This window comes from Sciurus vulgaris (assembly GCF_902686455.1).
Source record: "Sciurus vulgaris genome assembly, chromosome: 9".
Taxonomy (NCBI): Eukaryota; Metazoa; Chordata; class Mammalia; order Rodentia; family Sciuridae; genus Sciurus; species Sciurus vulgaris.
The window spans coordinates 23523677-23541346 of NC_136469.1; the positions used below are offsets into that span (position 1 = coordinate 23523677).

The following is a 17670-nucleotide window of genomic DNA, read 5'->3' on the forward strand; positions in this document are numbered from 1 at the left end:
AATGAGTAATTCTCCAGTCCTGCTTGCCACTCCCTCATGCCTACCCAGAGTCCTGGCATACTGAACCACTTACAGTTCTGCCGCTATGCCATGCTACTATGCTTCCACACCTGTATACACCCCAGGCTCCCTACGCGAATGCCTCACTTTATCCTGTATCTCAGTAGGCTTTATGCTAATCTTTAAGAGTCAGCCAATCATCATCTCTTTTAGAAAAACTTTTTAAACCATTATTCCTAATATTTTTTGTGTTCTTGTGTAGTTAGCCTTTCATCCCTGTTAGTAAAACAGAGGACAAGAACAACTTAGAGGAGGAAAAGTTTATTTTGGGCTCAGAGTTTCAGTCCATGGTCAGATGACAGTCTTGCTCTGGGCCTGAGAAAAGGCAAGAACATCATGGTGGAAAGCAGGTAGCAGAGAAGAGGAACTCAGCTTGAAGCAGTCAGGAGGCAGAAACAGAAGGCAAGGAGCCAGGCCCAAGATCTATAATCCTTAAGGGCACACCCCAGTGACCTGCTTCTTCCAGTCACAGCCCACCTGCCTACAGCAATCCATTTGAATTATTAATCCAATAAATAGATTAATCCACTGATAAGGTTACAACACTTGTAATCTGATCATTTTACCTCTGAACACTCCTGAATTAACACAGGAGCTTTTCAGAGGGCATCTTATATACAAACCATAACAGTTCCCATTTCCCCTTACTTGTATTTACTTTCTCTAATTTAATTTTTAATTGATACATAAAAACAAAAATTGTAGATATTACTGAGGTACAACATATGACGTTTTGATAAATGTATACATTGTGTAATGTTTAAATCAAGTTAACCATAAATCCTAAACATTTTTCATTTATGATGAAAGTATTTTCGTTTCTTGAGATGTACAGCCCATAATTGTTATCCATAATCACCCCACTGTGCCATAGCACACCCAGAACTTCTTACTAATTATAACTTAGTATCCACTGACTAACCTTTCTACTAACCTTTCCCCTCCCCCTTACTCGCTCTGATAACCGCCATTCTACTTCCACTTCTATGAGATTAACTTTTTTAGATTTCTCACATCAGTGAGATCCTATTGTACACATCTATGACTAACTGATTTCACTTACCATAATAATCTCTAGTTATATTCATGTTGTAGCAAATGACAGCACTTCATTCTTTCTTTGGCTGAGTAGTATTCCATTCACTGTGTGTATGCACAACATTTTTCTTATCCCTTCATTAACTGATGGAGACCAAGGTTGTTTCTACTTCTTGGCTATTGTGAATAGTGCTACAATAAATATGGGGGGTGCAGATGTCTTTTCAACATAGTTATTCATTTCCTTTCAATATATGTCTAGAAGTAATATTGCTAACTCATACAATAGTTTTCTTTTGAGCATTTTGAGGGACCTCCTTACTGTTTTCCATAATAGCAAAATTACTTTATATTCCTGCCGACAGTGTACAAGGGTTTCCTTTTCCTCCATATCCTTGCCAGCAGCATCTGCTATCTTTGGTCTTTTTGATAACAGGAGTGGAGGTGATATCCCATTGTGGTGTTTTTTGTTTTTTGTTTTTTTGCAGTGCTGGGGATTGAACCCAGGACCTTTCTACCAACTGAGCTATCTCCCCAGCCCCCATCGTGGTTTTGATTTGCATTTCTCTGATGATTTCTGATGTAGAACATTTTTTCATATACCTGTTGATCACTTGCATATCTTCTTTAGAGAAATGTCTATTTAGTTCTATTGACCATTTTAATTGGATTTTGTTTTGTTTTTGCATTGTTTGAGTTCCTTATAAATTCTGGATATTAATGACTTGTCAGAGGTATAGTATGAAAATATTTTCTCTCACTTTGTAGACTGTCGTTCCATTATTTTGTGACCTCTTCAATTTTTTTCACCAATGTTTTAGAGTTTTCATGGTAGAGATTTTTCATCTCTTTGGTTAATTAAATTTATTTTTGGTTGGTATTATAAATGAAACTACTTTCAATCAAAACAATTATACTTTTCTTTAAAAAAAAAAAACTGAAATTGTTGATATATTTGCCTATTTCTTTCACCAGACCATGGAGTGCTTACAGGCAGAAACTTTGACTTCCTTTTTTATATGTTCCTGTATCTAAGTCAGTGCCTAGCACTGAGATGGCCACAAATACATATTCACAACATGAAGCATTAATCTATTTTGTAAAGAACTGCCAGACTACATGTAACTTAATTATCAAGCAAAAACCAAGGAATACAAGATTGCTTCTTTGTTAAAAATATATGAGATGCTCTACTGTGCAATGCATTTTAATTTCAAAAGGAAATATACCCAAATGCATAGTTACCTCAACTCCATTTTGGAAACAAGTAACATACAATTATAAATAAAATTTTTCAAGAAGTTCATATATTAATTTTAATATATAAAAGAATGAGATTTAAAAGACATAAAAGAATAAGATTTCTGACTTAGAAATACTATGCTGCCTTAAAAGACTAACTAAAGTTAGTTAATAAAACTAAAAAGGACTTTCTTTTAAACTAGTTAAAAATTCAATAAGTTATTTTTCTAAAGGCTCAATAACTTTTGCTCTCTATCTTATCAAGCCTATTTGTTTGTAGATACTGGTTAAGTCATTCCATTTTACATTAAGTTGTTTAAAATAAGTCCCTCATAAGAAAGTAAATACAAGTAGATTTTAAGATGAATGGATAGTCAGAGACTTTGTATCTTTTTACTCTATCATACACATTAATGGAACTCAAATTATAATAGTAAATATTATTTTAACAGAAGAACTGACTTTATTAGCCATTTCTGCCAATATACCATATATGGACTCACATAGCTGAGCTACTGATTTAAGACACAAGTCTTAAATCGTCCACATGGAAGAAGGGGAAACTATCTTGACAGCTCTCTTAATGCTGAAGACTTCTTTCACACCTCCTCTTTAAAAAGTCACTTGGTAATAGCTTTTTTATCTGAAAACAAAAACAAAGCTTAAAAATCACTTAAAGTCTCCATCTTTTGCTCCATCAATATTTTATTCTTTCATGACCACAAAGTTTAGAAACAGTGCTAACAATGAACCAAAGGATAAGTTTTCACATATGCTGAAAAACAGCTGCTTAATTGTAAGCTAACAAGTTGTTTTCCATATTAAAATATAAAAATGCTTTTGAAAAATGTCACAATAAATCACTTTAGTTACATATATAAGTACAAAAAGTCTTACAATACCTTTTTAATTTTTTTTTTTTTTTTTTTGGTAAATGGACACAATACCTTTTTTCTATTGATTTATTTTTATGTGATGGTGAGGATTGAACCCAGTGCGTCACAAGTGTTAGGCAGGCACTCTAACACTGAGCCACAATCCCAGCCTGTTATAATACTTGTAAAAAAGAGAAATAAGTAGCTAGCAAATTGAAAAATGTTCTTGTATTTCAGTTGGAGATATTTTCTAAAATGTTAAAATGGTCACATTTAAGATATATTTTTTTAGTTCTTCAATCTAAATGATGAAAATTTCCTTAATGCATTATCTTCTTTAAGAACAGAAGAATGATATTATACCAACACTTAATGATAAAATAAAATCAATTCAAGTATTTTTTAAATGCTGTCTTTATTTGAAAACTTTTTTGAATAACTTGATTTCCTGCATGAAAGTAACACAATTGAAATGAAGATTTCTGAAAAGAGAGGGATATAAAGATTTTGAAATGCAAAGTTCTCAGTTCTGTATAGAAAACAGTTCTTTTTATAGAAGCGATACATTGCAAACATCTTGTAAATGTACTTGAATCCCAATTTGTGGGATAGAAAATTTTAATCACAAGAAAGTAGAATGAGTGGCACAAATAAAATCAATTCTGGCAATAATGGGAACTTATTTGATCAAATTAGCAGATAGTACATTGTAAGTCCCTCTCCAGGTATAGAGGTTAAAATATTCATTCTTTACTACAAAAGCTCCTGATCCCTTTGTAGAGATTTTTCAACAGAGCAACAAAGATCTAGATATAATACATGCTACATAATTAAAATATGTAAAACATACATGGTAGAAAAATAATATCTTTGAATAAAAAGTCATTCACTTTTCTCATCTTTAATTTTTAAAGAAAGCTACTACTTCAAATCAATAATAAAACTAGAAAATCAGTAGTGTGTTTCAAGTAAACAAATCTATAATTTCTAGTAAAAAAGGAAAACCTATTAAAATACTCCAATACACACTACACCCTCCAGTGGGCAAACATCCATGGAAAAATATAAAAAGATTTAGCTGGATTTTCCACTCAGTTAAATTAGTCCTATAACTAATGATGGCTCTAAAAACCTCATAAAAGTTCACAGTATTTTAATCACTTGTCTTGGTATCTAAGTTAGTAGAAGTAAAGGTTTTTTTCTTAAGGGTATATTGTAGTACAATAATGTTTATAAATAATCATCATCTGCTTCATCTTTTCTTTAAAAAATGTGCTATCAGGAACATTTCTTTAACTTATAAAAGAAAATGGTAAATAGAATAAATCACATGCAAAGATGAATGGTTAGGAGCAAAAGTATCCCTTCCTATCATGAGAGGCATAATATTTTAAAGTGAAATCCCAAACTTATAGTATTTTAGTGAGAACCATGGCAAAAAAGCACTATGTTCATTAAGTTTTTCAGGAAAACAACTTAATTATATTACCTGGTAATACTTAGGATTACTGGTCTCATGGGTATATGGTCACTACAGAGAAATATAAATCCACTAAGAAAAAACTCAGAAACTACTGATAAGAGCCCTTTGTCCAAACAGATAATGTTTCAGCATTTAAAAGATGTAATAAAAGTAAAGACTAACTTAAAGTATTCCACAAGGTCCAAATATCATTGAAAGTTTCTCAAATTCCTTAATTTAGTGATAGTAAAATCTACAACATAATTCAAAACATCCTTAATACATAACTCTAGAAATCTTGTATGAAGACGTATGTTTCTTAAAATGCATCAGAGTTTTTGAGTATATACACTTGAGGAAAAACAAGTTCAAGACAAGGTGTTGAATTTACTAAAGGGGAAAAAAAATACTATGAAGGACAACAGTGACATCTAGTGGACATTTCGAATATACACCATACAGATCAGATCAAAATATTTCTAGCATTTCATATATCCCAAACTGTCTTAGGAATTATGACAATCTTTAGAAACAAACCAAAACAATACAACTCTACCCAAAAAAGTTTTCTCAATATGAACAAATAATTCTAACAAATATTAAATATTTAGTAAAGTATAGGAAGTCAATATCTCAAGTCTTCACGGCACTAAACACTGACTAAATATATCAAGCATCTGCAGATCTTGCTACTAGTCCAGCCCAGTGCCTGGCCCATTCCAGGTTCCAGACCAGCCCAGAGCCAGGTTTTCCACACATACCCAATCTTCAGGCCCATTCCACTGCCATTTCAGCACCTCTTGTCTAAAACCAGGTTGGCATCCAGAGACAAACACTTAAGGCCTAACTCCAGCAAAAAAAGGGGTCCAGGTCTGTCAAGTAGACCCCAACTCTAGGCTTGCAGCCATGGACTTCATACTCCAGGACCACCTCTGTGGACCCAGTTCCAGGCTGTCACTTACAGCCACAGCACCCAAACCAGACCTTGCAGACCTGGTCTCTAGGCTAGCACCCACCCAAACCAAACCAGTAGGCCCAGCACTGAGAACCCAGAATCCCTCGCTACTCCAGAGTCAGGCCAGACACAAACTCCAGGTTGGTCTCCAGGATGCCAGGTTTCAGTGGACCCAGTGTCTAAACCTGCTCTAGGAGATCCAGGTTCAAGTTCACCCCAATAGACCCTGATGCCGGGTCAGAACCCACAGACCGAAGAACCAGAAACACCTGCAAGTAAGCACTTATGGACTTAAGATCCAGGCCTATCCTCATGGGCTCAGGCTACAGGCCCATCCTAGTGCCAGACCAACTTTCATGGCCTTAGGGAATCAGGTACCTAGAAGGCACCTGCAAACTCAGGATCAAGGCTACCCCCAGACCCAGGTCAATCCCCTGGCACAAAGACTTCACATTATCTCTCACAGAAACAAACCTACCCACATGAACTCACGTGAACTCAGGCTTCAGGTTCAATCCATTATACCACAAATAGGATGAAAACAGAAATAAGAATTTCAGAAAATTCATAAAAGCATCAAAGTTAGGTAACATGCTCATGCTTCAACTTCAGGGAAATTGAAAGGAAAAATTTTAACTATCTTAAGACAAATGAAAACAAAACCCAACATGCCAAAACTTATGGGAGGCATCCAAAGCAGTTCTATGGAGGAGGTTTTTTAACAAGAAACCCCTACCTAAAGAAGATCTCAAATAAACAACCTAAAATTACATCTCAAGGAATTAGAAACAGAAGAAATAAAGTCCAAAGTCTGCAGAAAGAAGGAAATAATAAAGATCAGAGCAGAAATAAATGACAAAGAAGCGACAAAAAATATCAACAAAACTAAAAGGTGTTTTGGTAAAGATAAATAAAACTGACATTTTTAGCTAGATTAAGAAAAAAAGAGAGAGGACTTAAATAAAACCAGAAATGAAAAGAGGAGACACAGAAATATAAGATACATAATACATAGTTGCACATTTCTGTTACCACAGAAATACATAAGATAATAAGAGACTATTGCAATCACACACCAACAAATTAGATAACCTACAAGAAAAGAATGAATTCCTAGACCCATACTACCTACTCAGACTCAATCATAAAGAAATAGACCAATAGTAAGTAAGGAGATTAAATGAGTAATAATAAGTCTCCAATCAAAGAATGCCTGGGTCCTGATGACTTCACTGATGAATTCTGCCAAATATTTAAAGAAATAATACTCATCCTTCTCAAATCCTTCCAAAAAACTGAGAAAGAGGGAACACTGCTAAACTCATTTTATGAGGCAAGCGTTATCCTAATACCAAAGCAGAGAAGGGCATTACAATAAAAGAAAGTCACAGGTCCCTGATGAACATAGATGCAAAAATCCTCAACAAAAAACTGCATTCAATAGCCCATGATCAGTCACTATAATTGAGTGGGATTTATCCCAGAGATACAAAGACGATCCAACATTCACAAAGCTATAAAAGTGGAAAATAACAGAACAAAAGACGAAAACCATATGATCTTCTCAAAAGGCAAATAAAAAACATTTGACAAAATTCAACATCCTTTCATGATAAACACATTCAACAAAACTGTAAAGGCTATATATGACAAACCCACAACTAATATCCTACATAAAGGTGAAGAGTAAAAAGCTTTTCTTCTAACATCAGGAACAAGACAAAATTCCCACTCTTGCCAATTCTATTCAACACAGTACTATAAGTTGAATTTAAAGCAATTAGGCAAAAGGGGAAAAAAATGCTAGTATACTGAAGAGGAAGAAGTTAAATTGTCCCTGTATGCACATGATATTTTATACATAGAAAATTCAAGATGCTCCAACAAAAGGGAGTTCAAATAAGTGAATTCAGTATACCTGCAGCATACAAAAATCAGTAGCATATCTAATCAGTAACAACTAACACTCTGAAAAAGAAATCAAAAACAGTAACAAAAAATAAAATACTCAGGAATAAATTTAAACAAATAGATTACCTGTATGCTATACATAGAAAACTATAGAATACTGATGAAAGAAATTTAGGAAGACACATATCAATGGAAAGATATCCCACATTCATGAATTGAAATAGTTAATATTGTTAAACACCACATTACCAAAGGCAATTTATAGATTTATAGCAATCTTTATCAAACTCCCAAAGACATTGTTCACAGAAATAGAACAATTCTAAAATCCATATTAAATCACAAAAGAATCAAAATAGCCAAACCAATTCTCAGCAAAAAGAACAAAGATGAAGGAATCATATTATCTGATATCAAAATATACTACAAAGCTGTACTAACTCAAATAGCATGATATTGACATAAAAACAGACACATAGTTCAGTGAAACAGAAGAGAGAGCCTAGAAGTAAACCTACTCATTTATGATCAACTGATTTTCAACAAAGATGCCATGGAATACACAATGGGGAAAGGGACAATCCCTTTAATAAATGGTGCTGGAAAAACTGGATATCTATATGTGGAAGAATTAAACTAGACCCCTATCTCACAGGTTATAGAAATCAACTCAATATAAATTAGAGACTTAAACGACCTGAAACTAAGGGAGGAAAGCTTCTTGACACTGGTTTGGGCAATGATTTTTTTTTTTTTTTTTTTCCTGATCTGGGGATTGAACCCAGGAGCACTTTATCACTGAGCTACATCCCCAGCACTTTTTAGTTTTTATTTTGAAACAGGGTCTTGCTAAGTTGCAGAGACTGACCATACATTTGAAACCCTCTTGCCTCAGCCTTCCAAGTCACTGGCATTACAGGTATGTACAACCAACCCCAGTTGGGTAATGTTTTTTTGATTAGGACCCCAAAATTACAGATAATGAAGACAAGAATTAGGCAAATGGGATTACATCAAACTACAAACATTCTGCATAGCAAAGGAAATAATCAATATAGTGAAGAGTCAACCTATGGAACAGAAAATATTTATAAATAATATATCTGATTATAGGTTAATATCCAACCATACAAAGAACAAAAATAATTCAAGGCAAAATAACAACAACCACTTGATTTAAAAATAGGCAAAGCACCTGAAAAGACATTTCCCAAAAGAAGATCAACAAATGGTCAAGAGGTACAATAAAAAAAAAATGTTCAATGCCATTAATTATCAGGGAAATCTAAGTTAAAATCACAAAATGAGGTATCACTTCATACCTGTTAGAATGGTTATTATAAAAAAGATGAAAGATAAGTATCAGCAAAGATGTGGACAAAAGGGAATCCTTGCACACTGCCTGTGGAAAGTATACAGGTACAACCATTAAGAAAACAGTATAGAGGCTTCTCAAAATACTCAAAATGGAACTACCATATGATCTAGCAATCCCACTGGATATATATCTAAAGGAAATGAAATTAGTATATTGAAGGGATATGTGTATTTCTCGTTCACTGCAGCACTACTTGCAATGGCCAAGTTATAGAACAACCTAAGTGCCCATAGCCTAAAGAATAGATAAAGAAAATACACAGTAATATACAATGGAATACTATTCAGCCTAAAAGAGAAGGAAATGCTATCATTTGTGACAATATGGATGAACCTGGAGGACATTATATAAAATGAAGTGAGCCAAGAAAGATAAATACAGTATGATTTGACTTAAATCTGAAATCTTTAAGTTAAACTCACAGAAGTAAAAGTAGAATCTTGGTACCCAGATACTGGAAGGAGTAGGAGTAAGTTGGGGAGGTTTGGGACAAAGAATACAAAGTTTCAGTAAGATAGGAGGAGTAGGTTCAAGATATCTACTGTGCAATGCGGTAAATATATTAATAATGTATAGTATTCTTGAAGATTGCTAAAAAAAAGTGGATTTTGACTATTCTCACTACAAAAAATGGTTAGTATATGAGATAAAGCATGTTAATTAACCTGATATAGTCATTCCACAATGTACACATATTTTAAATCATATTGAACATAATAAATATATATAATTTTGTCAATTTTAAAAACAATTTTTTAAAATGATGAACACCTTAAAGACTGAACAATAACAAAAATACATGTGGACAATGTCCTTACCTAATCTCATTTATCAGTACATAAGTAAATTTCATAAGTGAACAATACTATATTTGATGAAAAACAAACAAAAGTCCATGCAGTTTTTATTAAGTACTTTATCACTAACTCAGATAAGAAATATAAATGTGGATACATGGTCTTAATTTAAGCTCTAAGTCAAATAAGACTCCAGGCCACAAATTAACTGAATGCTTTTCTAAGTGTTTATCCATACTCAGATAATTTGAGCTCAAAGATTTTCTGAAAAAAATACTAAGAGCCAGAATTTCACCAATATACAGGTCAAAGTCACTGAAAATATCTCTGATATGTCACTATTGGAAGACTAGTAAAATTCATGTCATAAAATCCCTGTCCTAAAAGCTTCAAAAAGATACACATATGATAAATAGTGATCTATTCAAACAAGGGAATGTAACTCAGGAATAAAAAAGAATGAAGTACTGTTACATGCAACAATAAATGTAAACATGAAAAAAGTTAGGCTGAGTGAAATAAACCTTGTATAAAAGTTATATCCTGGTCATGTACAGTGGCACACACTGGCTTGGGAGGCTGAGGCAGAAGGATCACAAGTTCAAGGCTATCCTTGGCAACCTAATTTAGCAAGACTCTGTCTCAAAATTAAAAAAAATTAAAAAGGGCTGGCAATGTAGTTCAGTGGAAGAGAACCCCTGGGTCAATCCCTCATACCATGAAGAGAAAGAAAGAAAAAAAAAAAAAAAAAAAGCTATATCCTGTATGATTCCATTTATATGAGACTGTAAAACAGAAAAAACTCATCAATGAAAACAAACCAATAAATAAATGAAATCAACAAGAGTTCCCTCTGAGGATAGAGATGAGACTAACTGGAAAGGGACATGAGAGAATTTTGTAGTGTGCTAGAAATGTTCTGCATCTTAAAGGTTTACACAGATGTATGCATGTAGTTTTAATTTATATAAGATTTGTACAAAACTGAGCATAAATTTTACCTTAAAATAAATATTAAGAAAAACCTTGATAACCCTACAAATATATCATTATAAAGCACTTGGAGTGAAATAAACAAATTCCTGTAACTTATTTTTAAATGCATAAAAAATTAGATGAACAGATTTTAATAAAGCAAACATAGCAAAACATTAATGACTGAAGAATCTAAGAGGTGAGTATACTAGGGTTCCCTGTTCAATTCTTTCAGCTTTTTTGTATGTCTGAAAATTTCCATAATAAAAAGGATGACAATCAAAATTCAGAAGAAAATTTAAAATGTTACATAAACATGTTCTCTTTATTATCAATTTCCTTTTATATGTTAACATTTAAATCTGATGTCAACTATGACTACCATCTAGTAAGAGTTAAAGGATGACAAAATTTTTAAAATTTTAAAGACATACCCGAATTTCTTGAAGATTGTGAAAATTATTTCCTACTCTGACTGAGATTTTGCTTGGAGTGTAGCTTTCATCAGATTTGTAGTCTGCATATATACATAATGTCTTCACTGTTGTTTTTCTTCTAAGAGCAATAAAGTAAAAATAACATGCACTTTATCATATAGAAAGATTATTTCCAAAGCATCTTCTCTTCTGATGTTGAAAGGATCATAGTCTGGTAAAATGAATATGTGGATCAGTAATTTCCATTTCCTTTAATTTCAAAGATAATAAAAATGAAGAAAGTGTAAAAAAAAAACATAGGTACAGATATAAACATTTTACTTAAATAGACATCTCTTATATAGAATATGGTCAAGAACTAAAGTGAACAAAGAAGAAACTAACCAGATCAGGTATCTTAACTTACAAACAAGCATTGATTTCCATCCTCTTCATTGGTATGTTAAATAAGGTAAGTGTTTAAACAAGCTTGTTTTCTTTATTAGTTAATTACTTAATTTCCTGTATTAATACTCGAAAGTACCAAAGTAAGTGAGAAGCTGAGTCCATCCAAAATAAAAATGTTTTCTTTAAAAATAGAAGGCAGGGTTGGGGATGCAGCTCAGTTGGTAGAGTGCTTGCCTCACATGCACAAGGCCCTGAGTTCAATCCCCAGCACCAAAAAAAAAAAAAGAAGCATAACCTATCATTTAATACAAGAACTAAAATTCTGCTCTTGTTTTTAAAATATGCATACTCTAGGGAAATAAAATTTTACAAAATTTAAAACTATACAATAAAAAATTAACCTTGGAAAAATGTGAAAGGTCAAAAACATGAAAAGATGTTCAATTTCTAAACGTCAAAGAAAGATAAAACACAGATATTATTTTTATTATCATATTGAAAAATATTTAAATGTCTAATAAAAACCAAATTAGATTAGAATAAGGTGGTTTCATAGCCAGTTAGTATATATATAACATTTTACCCATTGATTGAACCCCAAAGAATGCATTAAAAACAATAATATAAAAAATAGAAAAGTATTGGCATGTGATTAAATTATCACAAAATCATAAACATAAATATCAACTGTAATAGGCAACTCATTAAATTATAATATGTCCATTCAGGGAAATACTATACAACTACAGATGGTACCTGGCTTATAATGGTTCCACTTGTGATTTTTCTTTTTTTTACAATGACTGTGATAGCAATAAGCACAGCATAGAAACTGCATTTCAAGTTGTGAATTTGTCTCTCACCCCCAGTTAGCAATATGCAGTAAGATGCTCTCTTCCAATGCTCAGCGGTCAGTTGAGATCACTAGGGTAAACAATTGGCACTCTATGGTGTACTGTGTTGCTAATAAGCTATTAAATGCATTTTCAACTTAATATTTTCAACCTGCTATGGACTTATTAGGACATAATTTTATAGTAAGTCAAGGAGCATTTGTATTTAAAATAAGCATGCAGGAATAGTTAACAGTGGGGGGAGGAGAGGCAGATTATAAAACAGTAAATATAGAAGGATTGCATTTTGGAGAAAAAAATTTAAAACATATAAACCTATATTTACATGTAGAAAGAAGCCAAGATGGAAGAATACAAAAACAGTAAAAGAGGCTACTTTATAAAGGATGGAAGGAACTATGGGAGACCTTTATTTTTTTCAATCACGGTTTTTATATTTTTTGGATAATTTTAAGAATTATCCAAAAGATAATTTTAAGAATGGGCATGTGTCATTTGACCATGAGGAGAAAAAAATTAGGAAATTATAAAAACTGACTCAAAAACCCATTAAGAATGTCTACTGAAATGTGCTTTAAAAGTTAAGTTCTAGCATAATCTGGTACTAACAATAACAATGAGCTCCTTGAACAGAAATAGTCTATGTCAAAAGTCAGCCTATAAACACAACAGAGGGTCTGCAGCTCTTCCTGTGGGGACCAAACTTATGTAGCCTAACCCATTCATCAGAAAGGAACAGGAAAGTTAATGATTTTTCCTCAGTTCAAGATGTAAAACACTAAATACCCTGAAACTGCTGACAGGACAAATCCATTACTAAGTTCTCAAATGAGGCCAGAGGCATCGAACTGACATTTTTCTCTTTCTGCTAGGCCAGCAAAGGAACAAAAGAGGAAGCAAAGAAATAAGGAGAAATTTTGAAGGTCATACTAAAGACTTGCTCTTATGAGTCATAAGCAGAAAGTAAAAGGTCTTTTCTATCATGGAAAGAGCAAAGATCACAAAGACTGCTCCGACTTTAGCAACAAAAACAAAAGCAGAATTAAAGGATCAAGTTTTTGCTCAGAATAGTTTTATTTCTAAATCTAAAAATTCAGGATAAGTTAGTCACTGAAACCTACAAGATAATTGAAGAGAGATTAGAAAGGCAAAGAAGAGTAATAACGCTCATGATAATAAAAACAACAGCAATGAATAGCAAGTGAATACTTTATGTCTGGTCAGAAGTAATGCTTCATATATACAGGAACTATTATTATCTCTGTTTTACTGATTTTAAAACTGTGACATTCAGTTTAATACCGACCTAAAAAAAGCAAGCTAACAGATGGGCAGTCAGAACTCAAAGGTATGCTGGTTTGCCTCACAGGTTCTCAGCCACTACTACTGACTGCCTTTAAGCAATAGTACCTATCAGCTTATTCAATAGCCATTGGTAACAGTTTACAGTGACATGTAGGTATTTGGAATTGTTTAAATTTTACCTCAATCAGGGGCTTTTCCACTAAAGTTCATGGATCCCCAGAAATCATATGTATAATTTATGCTATACACAGTTTTATTAGATTTACAAAGGAAACTGTGACCTTACAAAAAGTTTAAAACTTATTCTAAAAGATACAGTAAAATCTCTTAAAACTATTTATCGATCTTTTCTCATGATGAATCAAAAACTATATTGCATAGAAAATCATGATGTTTCTCAAATAGCAATGCATGTGGGAAGGCTGCATACATGAGACAGTGGCAGCTACTCAAATTGCTCAAATCACTTTTGTATTAATAATCACCATATATCGAAAGTCTGTCATATGACAGACATCTTGCTAAACACTTAGGATAAGGTGAGAGGAGAAGGGAGAGATAATACTTTCCCATTTTTGATGACAAGAACACTCCTGGCCTCCTCTATCCCCTCACCCACTACACGCTTTCTCCTGAGAAAGAGCTGATGGCAGCAAGGAAACATTTGCCTTGTTCCTCATGCTAGCACTTTAATAGCAGCAGGCAATACCTGGTCTAGCAGTTTTATAACTGGATGGGTAAGTTTTTTTAATACTAGGGTTCAATATTAGGATACTACAGATATAATGCAGGTGTGACATTTCTCAGGATCAGCTTTGCCAGTTTTATAAAGGTATTATTTTAGCCTCCACCTGCTGACCCTTGAATAATTTCTCATCTGGTTTCAAACCCATTAAATTCCAATGAAAGACATTAGTAACCAGTATTCCTAGTTGCTTACCTAATATTCCTTTTTCCCTTCTTTCTTCATAACATCCAAGTAAAAGATCCAACTCTGCTTAAAGCTACGTATGACGAGGTAACCAAGTTATGGCCAGTACAATTTAAACAAATGACTGTTAAAATGAAGGCTTTGAACCAGGTACACGTAATCCCAGAAGCTGGAGATGCTAAGGCAGGAGAATCTCGAGTTCAAAGCCAGCCTCAGTCAAAGCAAGGTGCCAAGCAACTCAATGAGACCCTATCTCTAAATAAAACACAAAATAGGGCTGGGGATGTGGCTCAGTGGCCAAGTGTCCCTGAGTTCAATCCCTAGTTACCCACCCACCCCGAAAAAAAAGTTTCTTTAAAAGAGAGACTTGTCCCTCATACCTTCTTCCACTATTCTTTCCTGCTGCCAGTGATATGGATGTAAAGTGTAGAATTCCAGTAAGCATCTTGGATCTCGAGATGACCTTGCAGATAAAAACCAGGAACTAAGAATGAAGGAATGGGAAGAGAAGAAATTTGGTTCCATAAATATACTTCTGGGCTCCATCCATTCATGGATGGTCAAGTTTCTCTTATGTGAAAAGGCAGAAGAAAGAAATGTTCACCTTGTTGAAAACATTATTAGAAGCATGGTACTAGAAATTAACATTTCTAATTTTAAAAGATTATGCCCACACTACAGATGAGGAAACTGAGGCTTAGATCAAGTTAAGCAAGGTCGTGATTTATACTTCTAGTAAAGCAAGTCAGAATATGATCTAGGGCCTGGGGAGACAGCTCAGTCGGTAGAGTTCTTGCCTTGCAAGCACAAGGCCCTGCGTTTGATCCTCAGCACCCAAAAAAAAAAAAAAAAAAAAAAAAGAATTTGATCAAATCTAAATATGACTATGTTATATTAGAGAAACTAATAACTCCTAAAATCCAAGACTTGAAACTAAAATACAAAATGGTAATAAAATTCTTTTCGCCATTCTTCCTTAACATGCTATATATACTTTTTTGGGGGGAGATTGGGACATTAAAAAAAAAAAAAAAAAGATGACGTACTTGTCTAAAACAAAAAGTAAACTGATGATTCATATTTATAAATAACTATTTTTCTATGTTCATGATTTAATGGTTAAAAAAAAAGTCCTTTTTATATAAGTTTGTTTCTAATCACTGTTGGCAAGATGCTAAAATGGAAGTTTTCAATGAAGACTGAGACAACAAAGACTGTGTTTTAACTGGACATATAGACCTTAATGAAAGTTTTCAGGAGATATGGTTTTAAAAAACAAAAACATAACAAAAAAGTCTGACATGTTGACACATGAAAGACACATAACTTCTTCAAGATTTGCCTTCATACCACAAACTGGAATACTGGAGAACATATAAGAAACAATTGTCTGCAGATGCTGATCAACAGGCAGCAAAGGATTGAATCTTGAGAGAAAGAAAAGGAACAAGGCAAGGCCTATAAACAACCAGGAATTCTGACAGCCAGCAACATAGGGAAGGAGACAGCAACAGAATTTGGCAATCTCACCAAGTTAATGAGGAAGGAGCTACATAGAAAAAAAATACCAGAAACCTGCCTGAAGTCCCTTTGAGTCTATGCCTGAGCACCAATCTGCACACGGATACGGTGAAACTTCACAAGGACAAGCATTGAACAACTACTTGGGAATTGTTGGAGTGCCAACCAACCAAAGTGAACAGAGCTCTTCAAATATCTAGGACATTCATTTGAGATCCTGGACAGGTCAAACTCTAGTAATGAGGCTAATTTTGCCCATGAAAAATTATCTTTAAGACTGGTCTGGGGACCCATGTGGAACCTCAAGACCCTTTCAGGAGATCAACAAGGTCAAAACAATTTTATTAGTAATATTAAGAGGTTATCTGTCTCAAAATCCTCTTAAGAATATATAGTGGAATTTTCCAGAGGTTATCTGACGTGAGATGCTATAAAAGACTTAATGAAAGAACAGAAATGAGACTTCAGCTGTCTTTAGTCAGACACCAAAGAGGTCCACAAAGAATGTAAAGCACTGACAGACTTCTCATTATTTATTTGGGAAGAGACGTTATTTTTCATAAAACTGTTATTTATGTTAACATATAAAAATATAGTTATTATTTATTTTTAGTGCATAATCAAATAAATACTTTAAAATTCCTTATAAGACAGATGCAGTGGTGTGTGCCAGGATTCCTAGTAATTCAGGAAGCTGAGGCAGGAGAATCACAGCTTAGGGAGATCCTGTCTCAAGATAAAAAAACAAGAAGAGAAGGGGATGTAGTTAAGTGGTAGAACAACCTTGGGTTCAATCCCCAGTACCACAAAATAATAATGATAATAATTATAATAAAATTAAATTCCTTATCTATAATTACTGACATGGTAAATGATAGGTATAAAAATAAACAAAAGATCTTTGGAGTTGTCAATTTAAAGTTGTACTAAGACCAAAATCAAGACATGGTACCCTGGAACAGGGATTTCCAAGCTATAGCAAGCAGGTCAAATGTGGGCTACCATCTATTTGTTAAAGAAAGATTTATTAAAAAAAAAAAAAAAGAAAGAAAGAAAGATTTATTGACACAAAATGATACCAACTCATTTACACGTCTATGGCTGCTTTCGCACTACCATGACAAAAAAGTTGAGTGGCCACAACAGGATATTTAACGAAGTCTTACAACTCAACAATGAAAACACAAACAACATAATTTAAAAATGGACAAAAGACTTGAACAGTCATTTCTCCAAAGACATATAAATGGCCAGTAAACACCCAAAAAGAAGCTTAACATCACTAAACACTAGGAAAATGCTAATTAAAACTATAATGAGATACCACTTCACATCCATTAGGATGGCCATTATCAAAAAACAAAAAATAAAAAAACAGGAAAGAACAAGAACTGGCAAAGATACAGAAAAACTAAGGTTTTTCTGCATTGCCAGTAGTAACGCAAAATGGTACAGCTGCTATGGAAAACAGTATGGTTTCAAAGAATTAAACAGAACTACCATTTCTACTTCTGGACATCATCCAAAAAAACTAAACACGAG

The 17670-nt window shown here is 33.4% G+C and overlaps 1 protein-coding gene across 2 annotated transcripts in view; it reads right to left on the reverse strand.

Moving 5' to 3' along the window:
* The window catches only part of ANAPC10 (anaphase promoting complex subunit 10), a 98602-nt gene that overhangs the window by 46501 nt on the left and 34431 nt on the right, over positions 1–17670 (reverse strand). Inside the window, exon 4 of one of the 2 annotated variants that reach the window (XM_079154174.1) lies at positions 11128–11248. The exons of the other annotated variant lie outside the window; for it this stretch is intronic. Coding sequence (XP_079010300.1) covers positions 11128–11248 — 121 coding nt within the window. The remainder of the gene's footprint in view (positions 1–11127; positions 11249–17670) is intronic. 2 annotated transcript variants of the gene reach the window in all.